This window comes from Phragmites australis, chromosome 11, assembly GCF_958298935.1.
Source record: "Phragmites australis chromosome 11, lpPhrAust1.1, whole genome shotgun sequence".
NCBI classification, from domain to species: domain Eukaryota; kingdom Viridiplantae; phylum Streptophyta; class Magnoliopsida; order Poales; family Poaceae; genus Phragmites; species Phragmites australis.
The window spans coordinates 29,817,092-29,834,808 of NC_084931.1; the positions used below are offsets into that span (position 1 = coordinate 29,817,092).

Below are 17,717 nucleotides of genomic sequence, written 5' to 3' on the forward strand. Positions count from 1 at the left end.
TACTCCTATCTAGCAGCGCTAGAGAATAAACAAGCATGTTTGGTTTGTTTGCTTGATTTAAATTTGTGCGAAGATCTGCTCCTCTAATTACTCTACCAAACAAGACTACTGGGCAAAGAAAACAAAGATACCCTCTTTCCCTTTCCCTATGAACTGTGCCGACAACTGACACTCCAGAAAGCTGGATGGTACAACAGCAACATCAGCACATCCCAACCAAAAGGCAAGCGATGCAGATCACTACCGTATCGGAGACGACGTCAGATCCAATCTGCCACACGGGTGACAGATTTAAATAAAAATGGTTGATGAATTATGGTAAACAGTTTATCCCAGCGAACGAACTGCCCTTCGATTACATTACAAATAAATAACGCCCGACATGGACACAACTCCACAATATGACTTTGACCATAAATATCTGTTTGTAATATGTTTGTAAACCTAATAAAGTTATAATGTATTGGAAGAATCTTTGGAGCAGTTCTACTCATCCATACAAATTATCACATCTTTGGAGCAGTTCTACTCCATCTTATCGGCAATGGCGTTCAGCATCTAACCAAAAAAAAAAGTTCAACAACAAATAATAAAGGGCATGCATCTCAACTATACAGCTTTTGAATGCCAGCATATACAAACAAGATGATTTTTGCTGGCGTGTCCAGAACTCCCTGTCAAGAAAGAGCCTGGGAGGGTATTCTGTGTGTATCGAAAGAATCAATTTGAATTGCAAGTCTATGTTAAGTGAGAAGTTTGTTTTTCATAATCTATGAGCCACCACCACTGCTGATCCCAAAGTAGATGGTCTTGCGACTGAATGCATTCATAGCACAGTCGACGTGAATCTGGCCTAGGTTTGTGTTAAAGTGAATTCCATATCCAAATCCAACACCGAATCCTGGTTTCCCCTGCCGTAGAGCTGGATTACCTGCAATTATGTGTTGAATAATTGTTGATGATACCAATTTTACTGGAAGGAATAATTTGCCATAAGACCATAGAAATTACCACATCTGATGCCAAGAAAGCACGAGGATGTTAAAAAATATATGTTCCCTGAGCCATAACTAGAGATGAGTATGCGGTTATCGGTTATCAATCATTTATTTTTATCGTATTTCTGTAAGCGTAATGAAATACAACACAATGATGTATATCATGCCAACTATTGATTTCCTTAGTTCAATCTGTATAATATCTCATCGAGACATTTCCATAAATTCCCTTGCAAAACATTTTGGTTATATCCCATACAGCAGGTTAGTATAAACTATTTTAGCTTCTGGTAAATTACAAACTTTGCAATCCCTGATCTGAATTTATAATTACTTTGAAAGATTTAGTAAAGCTTCCAAGCTTTAAAAAACTAAATTGCACATATCCTAAACTGTGTGAGTAGTAGTGGAGTTGTGGGTGGCTAAAAAAGAAGCCCCTCATTTTGCTTTAAAAATTATGCTGTTAAATTCATGGGGAGTATTAAATGAACCTCAGTCTATTTCGAAACAAAGAGAAATTATTACACAAGTATACACAGAGGAAGTTACTCCTTTACCAGGTACATGGCGAGCAGATCCTAAGTCACTGCCATAGTCCATGAAAATAGAACCCTCCAGATGCTTCGCCTTCACAGAAACATAAGTTTCAATACTTTGTGGTCAATCCAAACGAACATGGCTATTCTGAACAGTAGACACTTATCGGACAACACAAATATAAACATAATGTCAATGATTCACAATGAACTGACATTAGTAGACACATCCATGGAAATTTAGTGACAGTACTTACTTTTACAAAACCACCACCATGACCATTGTTTCTCTCTAGCTAGAGTCTGATTGCTAATTTCTAACTTACAAAAGCGCATTGCATCATCAAAGACAAATCATGTGTAAAGGATAGATGTTACACTACTCAACATCAATGAAAGGGTGAGCACTTAATATCAGCCATTGTCTAGTGCTTTAATCTGTGTGCAACTCTAAAGGGGTGACGCATAGAAGCACCTCTCAAAATTTAGATCTTTTAGCATAGCAGCTCCATTGATCAACAAGTGCTACTCGTAAATATGGACTAGGACAATCAAACCATTAATTTTTACCACCATAAAACATCTAGAGACCTTCAAATATGTATCACATGATAAACAGTGCACAGGTACCCGTTAAAGGTTAGGAATCAAGAATAACTATTTGTTAACTGCTTAAATTACCTAGTTAAAATACCTTGCTACTTCATTCATCTAGCCAAAAGTAAATGCTATTGCTTCCATGTGTTGCTGTCAACTGCTTCTCTCTTCATATTTAGTATGGTTCACATTTACCTTTGTTCTAAGAATCATTTTTTTCAAGTAATTATAGGCATCAAACTTAATCCATTATATAGGCAGGATCTGTTTTACATACCAAAGGAATCTTATATTCACAGTTAGCAACAAGGCATAGTCTTCCTGAACCAACTGCGCCCTCACCATAGCCTCGGACACTACCAAGTCCACCGATTGCAAATGCTTGATATGGTGCCATGTCCCCCACAATGGAACCACCTGTCAAGCTGCAAGATAGGAAAAATGAAGTACCATCTGATAAGAGATTCTAGAGAATGAATAGTATGAACAGGTATTACCTAGTAACAAAAAATGTTGGCCCCAGTTTCATGCCTTTCGAAACTGAACATTTAACTCTGTTGAAGATCAGTGATTTGGGTACAAGTGGCAATCCTTGTTCCATTTGGAAGTTAACCTACCAATAGGAATTATTATATAGGGTAGGCATTATGGTAAATGGTATTATTAAGCAAGCATGAACTTACTCTTAAGAAGCTCTTATCATTAACATCTGCGTAACCAGACTCTTGCTTCAAGATAATTATGTTGTCATGGAGGTTACCACTGCATGATAAGAGTATCGATCAATGATAAGAACTTTGAACTGTGTTAAACCAATACCCTAAAAAAACATAATCATCACCTGCATGTTAGAGGAAAGCCATCATGATCTCTGGCTATGGAGCGACCCTGATTATTAACAGGCCGGATATGCTGGGAGGAAAGGAAACAGATAAAGAACTTGTATGCAATAAAATATGCAAGCAGTTGAATTTGGGTAGAGGACCACCTCAAACTTAACACTGGTTCCGGAAGTCCAGTTTGATGTTGCTGGTTCATTAAGCTCCAAACCAAACGACAGCCTACTAAGATTTATCCCTCTGCTCCCTGATCGTGTGAAGTTGTCAGCCGGAAATCCATGCACAGCAATCTCCGGTGTCATTGAGTGCTGATTGCTCAAACAGAGGCAAGTGAGAAAAAAATATGAAAAGTCAACTTAAATATTCATTTCATCTTTATATATGCAAACATAAGTTATTTACAAGATCATCAACGATTGTAGGTTTGCTAGGGTGGAAATAATGTTTAAAAGGAAATAGTTAGCATTATGATTTATGCATTAGAACAAAACTACATAAGGTCCTTTGACCTCCTACATTAGATTTGTCTCGTTCTATCAATACAATTTGAATCATGACCCGATCAAGTATCACGATATCTAAGCTTTGACCGCAGAAGTCATGTGACAAAAATAAATCTTAATTGCACAGCATTAGCACATAAAGCTATTGTTTTCGCTAATCCCTCAAACAACTAGGAAAATACCGACTTTTTGTAGTGTAGTACGTCAAATGTAGGTTAAAGTTTGATTTCCAGAAAGCTTTTGATTCGGTCAGTTGGGATGCAATGAACTTAGTTCTAGAAAACAAAGGATTCCATCCCTGGTGGCGGCAATGGATCTCTAGTATGAATAACAGTAGACAAACTGCAGTGATCCTCAATGGGGTACCTGGCAAATGGATTCAATGCAAACGAGGCATTCGGCATGGCGACCCTCTGTCTCCTTATCTCTTCATCCTTGTGGCTGATGTTCTGCAACAGATGTTGCAGTCTGGCACTCAGGGCATTAGCCTTCATCATCCAATCGATCCTGCTCTCCCCTGCCCGGTGCTTCAATATGCTGACGGCACCCTGATCATTGCTCCGGCCCAGCTGGCCATCAACAGGTCAATACTCTGAAAGGAATACTAGACTCCTTCTCAGCTTTCTCTGGGTTGCACATAAATTTTGATAAAAGCACGTTTGTTCCTATGAACATTGAACATGACGAGAGTCAAAGTCTGGCAAACATTCCTGGATGTCTGTTATCCAACTTCCCTCAACCTCCCTCTCACCAACTCCAAACTCAGAGACTTGGATCTTCAACCCTTGATCAATAAGTTCGATAAAAGGCTCCCGGGGTGGAAGGGTCGGCTGCTAACTCAAGCTGGGAGTACGGTCATGGTTGATATTGTCCTTACTGCCCTTCCATGGACCCCAAACCATTCCCTGCCGTTAGTCTTGGTGTGCAAGATTTAGCGAAAATGAATAATGCCTTGCTACAGAAATTTCTAATTATATTCCATGGACCCCAAACCAGTCCCTGGCTTTCGTGGTTTAGAACTAATTATGGTTGGTCTGGTCAGCGCAACCTCAATGATAGCAAATCTACTGATATTCAAGCTGGTCTAATCACTTTCAGAGCAGTGGCTCACGTTCAAATTGGTGATGATTGTTCTACACCTTTTTGGCATGATCTTTGGATTGGATCGCACGCTCTCACAGATCAATTCCCCGCCCTCTACAACCATGTAACCAAGAACAATAACTCGGTTGCTAAGGTTCTACAAAATAGACATTTAAACCTTGATCCTGGCCCCCAGCTCACCTCAGTTGTTCAGCGACAAGTGGTTGAAATACAAATTTGCCTTCTGAGGGTTCAACTTTGAGACGGAATCCCATAGAGCCCAATGTTCTACAATTCATGGACACCGGCAACAACGGTGAAAGTCACGAGAGTCGTGTGTCGATTAGTCAAGTTTTAGTCATCTTTCGAGTCTTAAGTGCGGTTAACAGCAGGGCGCTCAACCCAATTATGTGTCCACTCGATACCCGGAACAAGATCCGTTTATGCTCGGTTCTTTTGACGGCAAGCCTGATCCACCTTACTCGATCAAGTTTAAACTTAGCAATACTCGAGTGGACACTTGTAGAAACCTTTCCTCCTGAGCAGACTTAGGGGCTACTGTCGAATATTATCTAACTATAAGGTATATACGCACAAAGAATACACTGTATACGGACAGGGTACACCGCGCGCATACTTAACAACTCTGGATACTGTGAAACTGAATCTGCGGTACCTAATATACCTAGAAATCTAGAAGGTGTATACTAGAAATGTCTCGATTGATTACCCAACTCGAGTACGACTAGTATCTCGACCGGATCTATCTGCTTCGTCTTGGCGGACAAGGTGAAGAACTCCCTATCGATTACGGCTGGATAGGAGACAATACATTATCCCTATATAAGACGGGGATTCAGACCCCCGGAGGGAAACAACTCAAGGCATACACATCTCGACGCGAGCACCAAGATCATAGGAGATACTCGACGACTTTATCTCTAGTTTAGTTTAGATTTGATCCACTTCTTGTAATAGGTCTAGCTCTATTGTTTGTACTCGAAAGAATACATATACATCAACATCCATACATGACGTAAGGTGTTACTCCAATCAGAGGCCCGAACCTGTATACATTGTGTCTCTCGTTTCTTACTCGATCCCTAATCAACGAAGGTAACCCCATTCTTTACGGACACATTGTCGGAACGAATCTTCGACATTGCCTACCCGTAGAGCTACAGTAGTTTTACTTGCCCTTATGCTTTGATGGTAACTCTGTCAACCTTATTCATTCTCCGGAAATGCTTTGGGATCTTTTTTCTTGCATGAATGCAGATCTGTCACCGATCGTTCAGCACACGATTCTGGCTGCTGTGCTCTGGCAGATTTGGAAGGCACGAAATGCGAAAGGTTTAACTCTGAGAACTGGACGACTAGAGGAGTCTTCTTCAGGATCAAGGATGACATCCTCCTTTGGAAATATAGGGCTCCTCATTATAGAGATAGAAGTGCTCTAGTTACCTGGTGTAAAAATACAATCATGTAATAATTCTTCCTTGTAATCTTCCAGGACCTCTCCCTTCCTTCTGCTTTGTAAAAAAAAAAAAAAAAAAAAAACTTTTGTTCCCTTACAAGAAGCAATAAAATTGTTCAGGTCAGCCGTAAGGCCTACCGTAGTTCCCCGTAAAAAATGTAGGTTAACGGATCAACTATGACTCTATTAGATCCTGTTCACTTAATTCTGGTCCAAGGAAACACCAAAATGTAAATGAATTCATCGTAGAATCAGTAAGAGCATGCAAAGCAACATAACAATATGAAAAATTGGCATACTCGTGCTGTACCATGGTAGCATTACTTTAGACACGACACTTAAAGGAATAAAAAAGATACATTGAACACGATGCCAACCTGAATTACGAATGATTGCTGTGATAACCACTCAGGCCTTGGACGTCTAAAGGCAACAACAACATTGGAGTCATTGATTCCCTTGTCCAATATCACATCCAACTTCTCGCTCCTCCCAAAGAGGCTCGGGTGTTTGAGAGAGATCCTACAGGAAAAACTCCAAAACTCACAACACAATGGTACAGAGTTCCAACAATAATTAGACAGAGAGATGCACAGGGATGGCAAGTGAATGAATACATCCGATCCAATGACCGCGCAAGAACCTGCTCGGGCATGAACTGATGGACAGCCACAGAAACGCACGACACATGCAAGATCACGCAAGCACAAACGTGTGCAGAGGACCAAGGGTCCAAGGCATAGTCACAGAGACAGGCAGAGATACGCCAAGTATGCATGAGCTAAATCTGGAACGCACATGAACGAAATTTACCAAAGAATGCAAACAGACACGCCTACCTTCCAACGATTTGCGAGAACGCGACGCCAGAGCCCCTGAAACAACACAGGAAACCAACACGTCAGAGGGTTCAACGGCCATAAAAACCACGCACGCGTCCCAGTTCTCCCTAACGGGCAAAAGGCCGAGCACCTGAGGGGCGGCAGCAGCAGCGCCTCGCACAGCATGTTGGTGAGGTCGAGGTGCACGTCCACCTTGGCTGCGGCATTTCCACGAACAGGTGAGCGACGGCGCCAGCGACTCAACAAGCACGAAACGTGCCCCAGCAAACAAACCGGGAGGGAGACAGAGAGACAGGGAAAGGACCTTTCCCCGCGTTGATGCTCTGCTGAGCTCCCATGGCTGCGGACGCGGGGAGGCGCACCTCATGCGAGCGGGGAGTACGGTGCGGCGGGGGGTTTTGAGCGGGAGGTGCCGAGGCGCTCGGTGACTTGGATACCTTGCGTGGGGTAGAGGAAGAAGTGGCAGCGGGATTGCTTCGATGGGGTTCCTAGCTAAGCGCGGATTCTTTTGGTTCTGGAACTGAAAGTCTGGTTGCCTTCGATTTTCGGAGACCTTTTTGCTGTAGCTTCTGCCAAGCAAAGAAAGAATTTTCCAACAATGTATATGAGTTTCTTAGAGGTTTTTAAATTCGTGTTTCTTCGATTTCTTTTCTAACACATAAGTTGAAATTGAATATGCTTGAATCACTAAGTCTAGTATTGCCCTGTATCGATGATAAATAAGTAACAAAGAGGGACGCTCCCCATATTTTTTATATGGGATAGGGGTTTAAATGCTTGTCAATAATGAAAGTGTTAGTGTATAATACTATTAATAGTTATGACTTTACGTTCCTACGCGATTTTTTTTAAGAAAAAGAAAAGGTAGGTAGTGATTTAATATGGCACTAATACCTTCTAGTATAAATATTTTAGTAATTTGGCCTACATTTTACTGTAGAAAAGGTGGCATCATTTTTTTCTTTTATAAAGAGACAATACTTATAATGCAACGTATCATCTTGCTATCGTTGTAAAACCAGAATTTTACCAAGATATTAAGGTTACCAATTGGACAACAAGCCACCAATCAAATTAGAGTTTTCTTGATAGCGTGATGAGTCATTTTCTAGTTATATTGCCATAAATAAACATTAACATTACTACAAGATCTATAAAAAATATTGATTTGCCTAGCATTCAGGCGCTTGAAAAAAAAACCATTTCTCACAAAAATCCTCTTCACGAAACAAGATATAGTAGCCCCTCCTCCATTTTTGTGAATTGGCCATCCCTCCATCCATTCCTTACTCGTCGGTTTTCTTCACATCTTCAGTGTTTCGTCATTGTCGATTTTTTTGCTTAACTTATTGTTGTCTTGTCTATTGCTGCATGTGATCTAAGGGGGTGACGATGTGATCTAAGAGGCAACAATGGCATAACTTTTTCTTGGTTACCCTTCCACTCAACTGTTTAACGGGGCTAAAATAAATTTGAATTTTTAGTTTTAAGAGCACCTCAAGGAAGCCCTATCCAATTCTCAATAGCTGTATTTTAAGAATTTAACTTTAAAAAACGGCTCCAACAGCTTCCCAATATGACTCCTTATTTTTACCAAACCTAAAATCACCCTCCAACCTCACTACTTCTGGTGAACATCTCTCGCTCCCTATCCGACCTCATCCCCACCCACCCGCCTTGGCCCGGAGCACCTTGTCCTTGATGGAGTTATTCACACCTATCGCGCGACCATGGCGGCCACTGCGTCGAGCTTGTCATCAAAGGGCTCCCCATGGCTGAGCCGTCGGAGCACGACCTCCAGTTCTCGCCGTAGAATCTGCACGAGGACCAACACGGACCGTGGCGTAGAGGACCCGCCAGCGTGTCATCTGAGGAGGACGAAGACGTCGACGCCAATGACGGCGCCTCGCTGCACGAGAGGGACCACTTGCAGCTGTCATCCTTCTTGCCGCCCCACGTTCGCTTGCTCTCTCTTCTCCTGCTGCCTCCCGCTGGAATGCTGCTCTCGTTTTCTCCTATCAGCACCAAATCAAGCGTCCGGGTTGCCAATTGAGCCACATGCCTCCAAATAGAGCTCTCACACTGCGAATTGAACCCACACACAACGAAAAATGATATCACATGCCCCAAATTAATCAACTGAAGTAACATATGTTTGTTCAGTGCTGGCCTGCTTCACCATTACCGCACACTCGGACCCCATAGCTCCCGCACAGGAGCAATGGCCTCGAACCAACACCAAATAGATCTCCACTCGCGCAAATCAACCTTCACTCATCAAATCGAGCTCCTAGTAGCCCGAATCATGTTCTTTTGTGCCATATTAGGCTCTCCATGGACTCCCCTCATGGGTTAAAAGAAGGGGGAGAAAAGAGATGGACAAGCCAACTAAATGGATGAAAAAAACTCGCTTGCTTTGCCGAACGAGGCCAGGTGAGGCAAGCCGACAAAGGATCCAAATATGTCCTCTGTTTGCTCGTGAAGTGAAAATAAGGAAAGAGAAAGATGAAAGGTTGAGATCTATCTATCGTGACATATAAGATAAAATATAGGGAATTAGGTATCTAAAGTTCGTTGAAGAAGAAAGAGATTTAAAGAGAAAATATTATTAGAAAGACTCCATATACGAGAATATAAGGGTGGGTTTTAGAGATATTATGAAGATATTCTGATCTAAACATAGTTATGAATAATAGTATTTTTGAAAGAGAATAATAACCGAACACGAATCTCATCATTGATCAAAGATGTGAAAATTCAAGGGAGACATAATTTTTTCAAACACACAAATTGTAGCAAAACCAGCATTTGCTGAGAAACAGCCAGGTACTGTACGTACTGAAAAGATCAAAATATGCAATCTCCAGTAGATACTTAAAAATTCATTCCCTATAATACTATTATAGCATCCCTTAATACTATTATAACATCATCTATTTTTTCTATCTCCAACAGCTATCTTATTTTTTACCTCTTATTACACTCGTCCTCTTCTCAGATCTACAAACATACTCTATAATCAGTATTGCGAGATACTATTTTTATTCGCAAATTTAACTCTGCGCTGTCAAGAAAAAGGCATCCGTCCCTGTAGAAGCGATACGGACTGAGATCGATCGGTAAACGCACTGCTGCGCTCGATACAGGATTCGTCGGAGATGGCTCTCCTGGCAGCCGAACTCAACCGCGCGGGCCGAATCCAACTCTTCACTCTCCTCTCTTTCGAGCCCGAGGGGAGAAAAATCCACCAAACTTCCCCTCCCTCTCCCTCCTCTCGCGTCCCCTCGTCGCCGTACTGCCTTCTCCCCGATTCGAGGGCGCGCGCCCTCCCTACCCCTCTCGCCCTCGCCTCGCCGGCCGCGCCAACCTCAAGCTCTCGTCCGGAGCGCCAATAGCACGGTGGCCAGTCCTGCGCGGCGCCCGCTGGTGGGCGATGCGGTCGGATGAGTTGGCGGCGGCGGCGGCGGTGCCACGTGGAGACGAGGAGGAGGAGGAGGGGGACCTCTGGCTGTCCAGCGGCGGTGTTGCCCCCGCCGCACCTGCCCCTCGGAGCCGGTGATGGCCCCGACAGCGGAGCCGTCTTCGCCGCCGCGGCGACCCCGCACGGGCCCGCCCCCGGGGCTGAAGAACCTCGGCAACACCTGCTACCTCAACAGCGTCCTCCAGTGCCTCGCCTCCACGCCTCCCCTCGCCACGTTCTGCCTCGCCTCTCGCCACTCTAATTTGTGTACGAAACCCTAGCGCGCGCTTTCCCCTTGTGTACTTGTGTTCCTTCAATTCGTCAAGCGGTTGATGTTCGTGTAGGTTTGTTTGCTTGTAGGCAAGAAGGTGTTCCCGAACAGAGACAAGGAGTGTGTGTTCTGCGTGCTCGAGCGGCAGATCGCTCGGCAGCTTCGGGCGGATGCTGGGGCACTCGACTCGCCAGCAAAGGTCATCGGTTGCTTACCCCTCTTCGCCGAGCACTTCCGGTGGGGGCGCCAAGAGGATGCCCACGAGTTCCTCCGTTACGTCATAGACGCCTGTCACACTGCTGGTCTCCGCATACGCAAGCGGCTACCTGCGGCAGGTGCCAATGGAAACTGTGGTGAGGAGGAGGGCCGGGGGCAGGGGCCGTGTATGGTGATGAAGGAGACATTTGGTGGGGCGGTGCTCAGTCAGGTGAAGTGCCTTGTGTGCAAGGGAGAGTCAAACAAGACCGACGAGATCATGGACATCAGTCTTGACCTTCCTGGGAGCAGTTCCGTTGGTGATGCCCTTGTCCGCTTCTTTCAGCCAGAGATATTGGAGGGTGCAAACAAGTATAGTTGTGAAAGGTATGTTTGTTCCCTGGTTTTAGAGCTTAGAAGTGCTTGTTGGAATGAAGGATTCTCAGAGGAAAATTACAGGATTCGATATCCAATAGGAAGTTTCGTTATTCACTGTTTGGAATGCGAAAGCCTTTTATGAAAAACATGGGGTTGATTCTAATATTTTGGAGGAAGCAAAATCATGATTTTGAATCATTTAGGAACTCTCTTTGCGATGCAATAATCCCTGTAGTAAAAAAACATAGGATCAGTTTCCTTTTCTTTGGATTCCACAGGAGTCTAACCATTAGCTCGAACCTCTTGAAACCTTTCCTAATTGGCTATTTGCGTAGATAAGGAAAAGCTCACTATTCTGCATTTCTTGAAAGTGTACACTCATTTTACACCAAGGCAAAAAGAATCACAGCTAGCCGTGCTAAATGCTAACCTCACATTTATGCGCCTTTGCCTGGATGGCCAGATTATCATTGCCCAACAAGGCAAAGTTGGTAAAAAAAAAAAACCAACCATGGATTGGGAAGACCGGAAGAGTCTCATCAGTGCTGTGAAATGCCGCATTGCAGGCTACTGTCATTGCCTCCACTGCATGCTGATGTTAGTGGCTTAGTCCCAGCATCATTAGTTGCTTACATCTCCGCCAATCCATGTTATTTTCGATGTCGTTGTTGCTAATAAATCAGGGGATAGAGTGGAAGAGAAAATAAACTCTCTTTATAGTAATGAAGAGTTAAGAGTGACATCGTAAAATATGAAGCAGCTAATGTTAGCTTTAGTATTAGTTTCCAGTATATCCAAAGCTTATTTTGATGGTGCCTTTTCATGATGTGATTACAATTTCCTGTGTTTGTCTTTTCACTCATCCGAACACGTTTCTCCTGTATTTCCAATTCCTGTGTTTCAAACATGCTTTAAATGGTGATTTTGGTTATGGCAGATGCAAAAAGCTCACTTCGGCACGGAAGCAACTGTTTATACTCAGGGCACCTAAGGTGCTTGTCATACAACTCAAGGTTATTGACCCTCATTCAGGCATTCCTGATGTTTTATTCTGAGCAAAAAACTTGTTCATTTGACATGGTCAGGAGGTGTTTCTGATTATCTATGTTTTTTGTTTGGAATGATGCTATTAGAGATTTGAGGGAATAAATGGTGGAAAGATCAACAGGAATATAGAATTCAAGGAGGCTCTTGTTCTTTCTGACTTCATTTATAATAAAAAACAGGTATAACATGATTTTTTATTTCTTCCTTCTTATTTTTTAACCTTTTTTTAGGCAGGCAAATCTCGTGAATGTAAAGCTGTCTATAAAATCTATTTACTCACTTGTTTTAGGTTGTTCATTAAGTTGTAAGTTGTAACCACATGCTTGCTGTTCATTTGGTGGTTTTGCTATGCTTCTTTCTTGTGGATATACTATTGCAGGTGGCATCAGTAGTTAGTTCAAGGTCAATATTTGCAAGTATGTGTTGGTCAACTTTCTGTGAGGTTCACTGCATGAAACTTCAAAATCATGAGTGAGTGTTGAATAATGCAATTGATTTCCAAGTAACCAATGAACTAAACAGAAAGATTGAAAGAAGCTATTTTATGATTAATTTTGTCTAAGAATATGTGCTACTTACTTCCAAAGGTTCTGTCTGAGCTAGTGCTTAATTTGTTGGGCAAACAATTGCTCAGTTCAGGACCCTTTTTTGTAATGGCATTTAATCCCTGTGTAAGAGGTCTAGTTATCCATGTTTGGACTTTTACTAGCATTTGGCATGCCTCTTACGTCGTTAATTATTATGCATGCTTTATTTATAGGTTCTCATAGAATTTGAGGTTCCCATGTTTGGACTTTTACTAGTGTTTGGCATGCCTCTTACATTGTTAATTTAGACACATGGTCATTTTTACTGAAACTTCGAATGCACCAAAGTACGTGCCAGCCTAAACCAAACTTACATGTCATTTAGTTTCAAGGTTATGCCCTTGCAAGAGTATCACAAAGGTGCAACAGCAAGTGTGGACTGTGACATTCCTTTAAATGATTCTATTCCCTTGAAATATCTGTTTCGTTATTTGATTGTAGACCACTCAAGCTCCTTTGTTTGTAGTCTGTATCAACTTTGCTAATTTGCTCATCATATAGAGTGACGCTCCTGTTTGGAATAATAAAAATTTGGTCCAGCCAAGACAGGATGCCTTTCCATATTCTCTTGCTAACATTTTTTAGTGCATGTCGTCGTACTATCAGCAATATTCCATATCAAGTATCCCATTGATTGATTAAACTATGCATTTTTGCATGGAGCTGCAGGATTCACAACCAGTATATAATCTTTTTGGCAGTATCGTCCACTCAGGGCTCTCCCCAGAGTCTGGTCACTACTATGCATATGTTAAGGTAATAAAGTATTCAGTCACTATATAGATTTATTCAATCCCATTGTTTTACATCTAGCTAAGCGATAACTGGGATCTTGCATTATCTGCAGGATGCTATTGGTCGGTGGTATTGTTGTAATGATTCCCATGTCTCCCTATCAAGCTCTCAAGAAGTTTTGTCTGAGAAGGTCTATATCCTATTTTATATACTGAGTTCGAAAACTCAAAAGCCTAGTACAAATGGTTACTCTTCTACTGCAGCTAAATCTTTCAGCACCAATGGAAATGGCATATCAAGCACCACATCTAGTGAGACCCAGAAGATACCTTTAGTTAAACAGAACGGTTCAAGTTTGACCAAAGGTAATGCACCACTATCCCTGACAAATGGCAAGACTGCATCAGGTCCACATATCAAGCCAATTCACTTGAAGAATAGTGCAACGGAAAAGCTTAAGTTAAATGGCAAAGTAAACCTCACATCAAGAAATAACCTGGAAGTTAATGAGAGTGCTATACCATCAGAATCAAATGGGTGTAAGACTGGAAAATCAGCGGAACCCAGTAAAAAGAGTGATAACAGCACTATTTCTTGTAAAAAGATGGATGGTAATTCAGAAAGAATATCGCAGGATGCAAATGGAAATGGACATCCAATTCGTTTCCAATATCTTGTTGAAACCAGTAATGCTAAGGCCACATGTGCTCAACGATATTCAGAGCAGTCATCTGGTGTTGTTGCCTCTAAAAGTTCAGTTTTATACCAAGAAGAGTCTGCAAATTCAGTAAAGGATGTGGTGACTTCGACCAAAAATAGTGCATGCTTGAAACGTCAACGTGAAGAAGAGAAGTTAAAAGAAATGTAAGTCCCTAGTTGCTATGTGTTGCTTTTGTTATTTGTATTTCTTTCCATGAAATACTGAACATCCATTCCATTCAGATGTTTTTTTGCACTTTTCAGAAATTAGCAGCTTTCAATTATGGTTTGCACATCAATAAAAATTGATTTGTAAACTAGTAGTAACATATATTATTCATTTCGATACGTTGCCATAGAAATGGATAATTGGTTAATGCTGCAAACTAAGTTGCAGCGGAAGCAGACCAATGTTTCTTTGAGCTTATTTTGAAAACGAAAGTTTCTACTTTACAGTGTTAATGTTGCATGGGGCTTGGATGGAGTAGATTCTGGGAGAAATGAATGAGACTTTGCAAGTACCCCTAGGGTTTATCAAGGCTCTTGACTCCTCAAATCCCTCTAGATCTGATCCAACTGACATTATTCAGTGAACCATTTATGAATGACTGTGTTAGCATATTTCCTCTAGCTACTTCTACGCATCAAATGTTAATCATTTTTTCAGTTGTGATAATTTCATAATACTAACGGGGATGTTTTGTTGAAAAAAAAATCCAGGCTTGCTGAGTCAGCCAATTCTGAGCTTCGGTCATCTGTTTGGGTGGATGATGTCTGTAATTTCATGCGCTCGGAAAAGAGGCAGTGTATTCAAAATACAGTCATGCCTCGAGATATTGATGCAATGAGGTGATGTCCTTCACTGTATTCAGTGGCAGAAAATAGTTAGATCTGATTGCATGATATTTGCTGATTAATAGTCTGTAGTTTCTATAGTTTTTTTAAAAAATATATATATAAGGTCTTGGTTGGATTACATATTCTCAAGATGTTTCTGGACTAGTCCATGTTCTTGAAGCATATGATCAAATATGATATCACATTTCCCTTGTATCTTATTTGAAATCCACTTTTAGGTGGCTCATTTATGCAATTCGTCTAACATTGTATGTTTTTTTTTTCATGTAATGCAGGAAGCAGCTAGTAGATTCTGCAAGAATGTTTAGGTCAAAAGTTCCGGAGCCACTGATGGAACATCTCATTCAACGCCTGAGAACGTACTTTGAGGGCATATTTTCATCGGATGCTTAGCTTTTATGCGGTAGTTCTTCAAAAGCTACTTAATTATGGATCTAAATTTTGACGGTTGATACAAAAATTACCTTTTGTGGGACTCTATAATTGTTTCATGTGGAAACACTTGATTGCCCTGGTACTTATCTTGTTAATCTTCTTGTGCCTGATTACAATTAATGTTCTGGGTTGCTAACATTTCTTATGGCTGATATTTTAGGTGCCAATTGGAACCTGTTGGTCAACTACCAGCTCCTTGTGCGGCTTATTTTTGAGGACATTTTTGTTTTCCTTGCTGAGGTTGAGACAAGGAGCGGCCAAGTTACTTGTAAAATATTCCTTTTGATGTTATTCCCCATGCTATAGGCACCCCCCTCCTCTGTGTCCAGAACGTAGAAGAATTTTTCTTCTCCTTTTGTACAATAATAGCTGGCAGATTAAAGCATGAGTATGTTGTGTCTTCGACCCTTTTTCAAATGAACTTTAGCCCTTTCAGGGCTTAAGTTAGTTTTGGGATATGCATTCAATAGAAACAATCAGAAAATCTTGGATATAATCTCCAAAAGCAACTCGCGCCTGAAATGATAATTTTGATGGCTCATGAGCATGCTGTGTCGTTTGAAGTGCCCACCCCTGTTGCCTTGTGTACTTCGCTATGTCATCTATTGCTGCCTGTGTAGGCGCAAGATTTTTTCAGGCATATCAAGGAGCAGGTGAATATAAAGCTCAGGGTTGAATAGTGACGTAGTACCCGGTTTGTGTAAAACCTGGGTTTTTTGTTAAACTTTTTCTTCTGCTGTTAATGAAATGACATCTAGCTGCGCATTCGAGAAAAATAGAGAGTTAGTACCTCCAATGATAAAAATGATAATATTGTGTCTGCATTTCCGGTTGTGTCGAAACTTGTTTCAGAACAGCTATCCTGTCCCGCTGTCAACGGATTTGCTGTGATGCTGTCCTGCTCAGGAACAGCAGCACGGCCATTTGGCATTCGGTTCTTGCGTTGTGTGGATAAAAGAGAGGGTAGCAAATGAGTTGAAAGAAGAACAAAGGGGCACGTGAAAAAAGGATGGTCCATGTTTACTCGTTGCTGGCCTCGGAATCATTGCTTGCTGCTGCATCGCTTTCGAATCAAACTGAGCCCTTCCCAACTGTACTGGATATTTTTTTAACGAATACTTTGGTTATCGGTACGTGCATGGATTCAAGATTGGAATAAGAAACTGTTACACAGTTTGTTTGCTGTGGAGAAGCCTGAATCATTTCAACTAATTTTGGTTGGGTGATCGACAGGCGTATATCCAGCCGGACCAAGCAATGGATCGTACCGAGAGCCGCCCGATCCTGCGCCCGACGGTCCAGATGACGACGACCAACCACCTTCAGCTAGCATTATCGGGTACATGCAACACCTGAGCTGTCAGGCTCGAGCTCAGACGACTCAGCGACCAGTACCCTCGACACTGCCGGTGCCAGAGCGCGTCACACCGAGCATCCGGTCCAGCCGCGGGCCGCCGTTCGGCTCACTTCCACGCTCCTACCGGTGGCGTGGCGACTGGCGAGCGGTACGTGCGATGCGTGCATCCTCGAGACGAGCCACGGCGGCACGGCGCACGCAGCTTCCGTCACCGTCAACCATGCGCGCGCACCAGCCCAGCATGCAGATGGGTCCGCGCGCTCGTGCTAGCTAGCCTGCAAAGATGATTTTGGATCGCGTTGGGAGAAGATGCCATAGGATTGTTCCGAGGCTTTGTTTGGATCGTGGAAATATCAGATGAAACAATCTAATTCCTGTGGATGATGTAGGAATAGAGAAGAAATGGTCATATTTGAAATGCTCCTAATTTTAAGAAATCTCGTGTGGAACGTAATACCTATTTTTTTTTTCATGTTCCTATATGGATAAAATAGAATTTCATGTAAAGTTTTGGATTTGTGTATCCTTTTCGGGCCAATTTACCAATGGATTATGCATGGGCAAATCCTATTTTTACCTGGGGTGTGTTTGGCTGCTTGAATTTGTACCGATCTGATTCGATGGATACATATAATATAAAAAAAAGTATGTTGATTATCTGTATCTATTGTTCTAGTCTGACTTGACGGATGTAAATATACGTATTCAGTCTAGCTTGATGGATACAAGCTCATGTATTCATTTATACGGATAAACTTATTATATATCATAAAATCATTTTTATAAGAACCACTAATCATAATTTTAACTTTTTTATCAG

The 17,717-nt window shown here is 42.0% G+C and overlaps 2 protein-coding genes across 3 annotated transcripts; one reads left to right on the forward strand and one right to left on the reverse strand.

The window, feature by feature from the left end:
• Positions 1 to 383: 383 nt before the first annotated feature.
• On the reverse strand, positions 384 to 7,487 carry LOC133884623 (outer envelope protein 39, chloroplastic-like). Its single transcript, XM_062324097.1, has 11 exons — positions 7,180 to 7,487; positions 7,006 to 7,072; positions 6,873 to 6,908; positions 6,411 to 6,555; positions 3,120 to 3,278; positions 2,973 to 3,043; positions 2,815 to 2,893; positions 2,629 to 2,744; positions 2,409 to 2,556; positions 1,556 to 1,625; positions 384 to 931 (listed from the first exon to the last, which is right to left on the reverse strand). The coding sequence occupies exons 1-11, from the start codon at positions 7,211 to 7,213 to the stop codon at positions 771 to 773; spliced, it is 1,086 nt and encodes a 361-aa protein (XP_062180081.1). The 5' UTR covers positions 7,214 to 7,487; the 3' UTR covers positions 384 to 770.
• Positions 7,488 to 10,051: 2,564 nt separating this feature from the next.
• LOC133884622 (ubiquitin carboxyl-terminal hydrolase 25-like) lies at positions 10,052 to 16,036 on the forward strand. 2 transcript variants are annotated; one of them, XR_009903146.1, is made up of 9 exons: positions 10,052 to 10,602; positions 10,696 to 11,188; positions 12,117 to 12,192; positions 12,313 to 12,405; positions 13,483 to 13,569; positions 13,661 to 14,412; positions 14,968 to 15,096; positions 15,381 to 15,619; positions 15,701 to 16,036. XR_009903146.1 is itself a non-coding variant. In XM_062324096.1 (9 exons), exons 1-8 carry the CDS (start codon positions 10,434 to 10,436, stop codon positions 15,496 to 15,498), a joined length of 1,917 nt encoding a protein of 638 aa, XP_062180080.1. In that variant the 5' UTR covers positions 10,052 to 10,433; the 3' UTR covers positions 15,499 to 15,508; positions 15,701 to 16,036. The 2 variants fall into 2 exon arrangements, 1 of the variants encoding a protein (XP_062180080.1); XM_062324096.1 differs by having other exon boundaries at positions 15,381 to 15,508.
• Positions 16,037 to 17,717: the final 1,681 nt, after the last annotated feature.

Bases quoted from the DNA above. Each gene is read 5' to 3' on its own strand.
- LOC133884623 (XM_062324097.1), bottom strand. From the start codon at position 7,213: ATGGGAGCTCAGCAGAGCATCAACGCGGGGAAAG. The intron at 1,626-2,408 runs GTATGTAAAACA...GTTTCTGTGAAG, and splicing joins GTGAATATAAGATTCCTTTG to GCGAAGCATCTGGAGGGTTC. The intron at 932-1,555 runs GTAAAGGAGTAA...ACATAATTGCAG, and splicing joins ATCTGCTCGCCATGTACCTG to GTAATCCAGCTCTACGGCAG.
- LOC133884622 (XM_062324096.1), top strand. From the start codon at position 10,434: ATGGCCCCGACAGCGGAGCCGTCTTCGCCGCCGCGGCGACCCCGCACG. The intron at 11,189-12,116 runs GTATGTTTGTTC...TGGTTATGGCAG, and splicing joins AACAAGTATAGTTGTGAAAG to ATGCAAAAAGCTCACTTCGG. The intron at 14,413-14,967 runs GTAAGTCCCTAG...AAAAAAATCCAG, and splicing joins GAAGAGAAGTTAAAAGAAAT to GCTTGCTGAGTCAGCCAATT.